The sequence below is a fragment of the Thunnus albacares genome, chromosome 22 (genome assembly GCF_914725855.1).
Source record: "Thunnus albacares chromosome 22, fThuAlb1.1, whole genome shotgun sequence".
NCBI lineage: Eukaryota > Metazoa > Chordata > Actinopteri > Scombriformes > Scombridae > Thunnus > Thunnus albacares.
Genome location: NC_058127.1, coordinates 786,945 through 789,444, shown reverse-complemented (window position 1 = coordinate 789,444; position 2,500 = coordinate 786,945). Strand labels below are relative to the sequence as shown.

General features: G+C 52.2%; 1 protein-coding gene across 2 annotated transcripts in view; it reads left to right on the top strand.

Annotated features, from left to right (window-relative positions):
- The window catches only part of LOC122973696 (disks large homolog 4-like), a 43,421-nt gene that overhangs the window by 33,501 nt on the left and 7,420 nt on the right, over positions 1-2,500 (top strand). For both annotated transcript variants that reach the window (XM_044341407.1, XM_044341406.1), the window contains exons 7-8: positions 211-347; positions 429-579. In XM_044341407.1, the coding sequence (XP_044197342.1) occupies positions 211-347; positions 429-579 (288 nt within the window). The remainder of the gene's footprint in view (positions 1-210; positions 348-428; positions 580-2,500) is intronic.

The following is a 2,500-nucleotide window of genomic DNA, read 5'->3' as shown; positions in this document are numbered from 1 at the left end:
TGTGCCTCAAGGAACACATTTTAGTGTCATTTGTTGTTGTTGTGGTTCTTTGTAGAGACTCTACGGTCCTGAGAACCCTGAACTGGTTCTGTCTCCACTGGGTTCTGGATTATGTTATATATTATGTTAAAGTTTAAATGTTTAAGTGTTCCTGTTGTAGCTGAAGTGATGTATAACGGAGTGTCGGTTCTGTCGGTTCTGTCGGGTCAGGTCTGGGCTTCAGTATAGCGGGCGGCGTGGGGAACCAACACGTTCCTGGAGACAACAGCATCTACGTCACCAAGATCATCGAGGGAGGAGCGGCGCACCGCGACGGACGGCTACAGATCGGGGACAAAATACTGGCGGTACGTGACCTCACAGCCTGAACACTGACATGATGTTAGTCCACAGGTTCTCCTCTGACCTCTGACCTCTGACCCCTGCAGGTGAACCACATGTCTCTGGAGGACGTCCTGCATGAAGACGCTGTGTCCGCCCTGAAGAACACGGGGGAGGTGGTCTACCTGAAGGTGGCCACACCCACCTCGCAGTACATCCACCCTGCTGATCGATACAGCCCCCCCGACCTCACCAGCTGTACGTACACCTGTCCTCTGTAACACCTGTCCACCTGTCCACTGTAACACCTGTCCACCTGTCCACTGTAACACCTGTCCTCTGTAACACCTGTCCACCTGTCCTCTGTAACACCAGTCCACCTGTCCACTGTAACACCTGTCCTCTGTAACACCAGTCCACCTGTCCACTGTAACACCTGTCCTCTGTAACACCAGTCCACCTGTCCACTGTAACACCTGTCCTCTGTAACACCAGTCCACCTGTCCACTGTAACACCTGTCCTCTGTAACACCAGTCCACCTGTCCACTGTAACACCTGTCCTCTGTAACACCTGTCCTCTGTAACACCTGTCCACCTGTCCACTGTAACACCAGTCCACCTGTCCACTGTAACACCTGTCCTCTGTAACACCAGTCCACCTGTCCACTGTAACACCTGTCCTCTGTAACACCAGTCCACCTGTCCACTGTAACACCTGTCCTCTGTAACACCAGTCCACCTGTCCACTGTAACACCTGTCCTCTGTAACACCTGTCCACCTGTCCTCTGTAACACCTGTCCTCTGTAACACCTGTCCTCTGTAACACCTGTCCTCTCTGACACCTGTCCTCTCTGTAACACCTGTCCACCTGTCCTCTGTAACACCAGTCCACCTGTCCACTGTAACACCTGTCCTCTGTAACACCAGTCCACCTGTCCTCTGTAACACCTGTCCTCTGTAACACCTGTCCTCTGTAACACCTGTCCTCTCTGACACCTGTCCTCTCTGTAACACCTGTCCACCTGTCCTCTGTAACACCAGTCCACCTGTCCACTGTAACACCTGTCCTCTGTAACACCTGTCCTCTCTGACACCTGTCCTCTCTGTAACACCTGTCCACGTGTCCACTATAACACCTCTCCGCCTGTCCACCTGTCCTCTGTAACACCTGTCCACTGTAACACCTGTCCTCTGTAACACCTGTCCTCTCTGTAACACCTGTCCTCTGTAACACCTGTCCTCTGTAACACCTGTCCTCTGTAACACCAGTCCACCTGTCCACTGTAACACCTGTCCTCTGTAACACCAGTCCACCTGTCCACTGTAACACCTGTCCTCTGTAACACCAGTCCACCTGTCCACTGTAACACCTGTCCTCTGTAACACCTGTCCACCTGTCCTCTGTAACACCTGTCCTCTGTAACACCTGTCCTCTGTAACACCTGTCCTCTCTGACACCTGTCCTCTCTGTAACACCTGTCCTCTGTAACACCAGTCCACCTGTCCACTGTAACACCTGTCCTCTGTAACACCAGTCCACCTGTCCACTGTAACACCTGTCCTCTGTAACACCAGTCCACCTGTCCACTGTAACACCAGTCCACCTGTCCACTGTAACACCTGTCCTCTGTAACACCTGTCCACCTGTCCTCTGTAACACCTGTCCTCTGTAACACCTGTCCTCTGTAACACCTGTCCTCTCTGACACCTGTCCTCTCTGTAACACCTGTCCACGTGTCCACTATAACACCTCTCCGCCTGTCCACCTGTCCTCTGTAACACCTGTCCACTGTAACACCTGTCCTCTGTAACACCTGTCCTCTCTGTAACACCTGTCCTCTGTAACACCTGTCCTCTGTAACACCTGTCCTCTCTGTAACACCTGTCCTCTCTGTAACACCTGTCCACCTGTCCTCTGTAACACCTGTCCTCTGTAACACCTGTCCTCTCTGTAACACCTGTCCTCTGTAACACCTGTCCTCTGTAACACCTGTCCTCTCTGTAACACCTGTCCTCTGTAACACCTGTCCTCTGTAACACCTGTCCTCTGTAACACCTGTCCTCTCTGTAACACCTGTCCTCTGTAACACCTGTCCTCTGTAACACCTGTCTTCTCTGTAACACCTGTCCTCTGTAACACCTGTCCTCTCTCTGTAACACCTGTCCTCTGTAACACC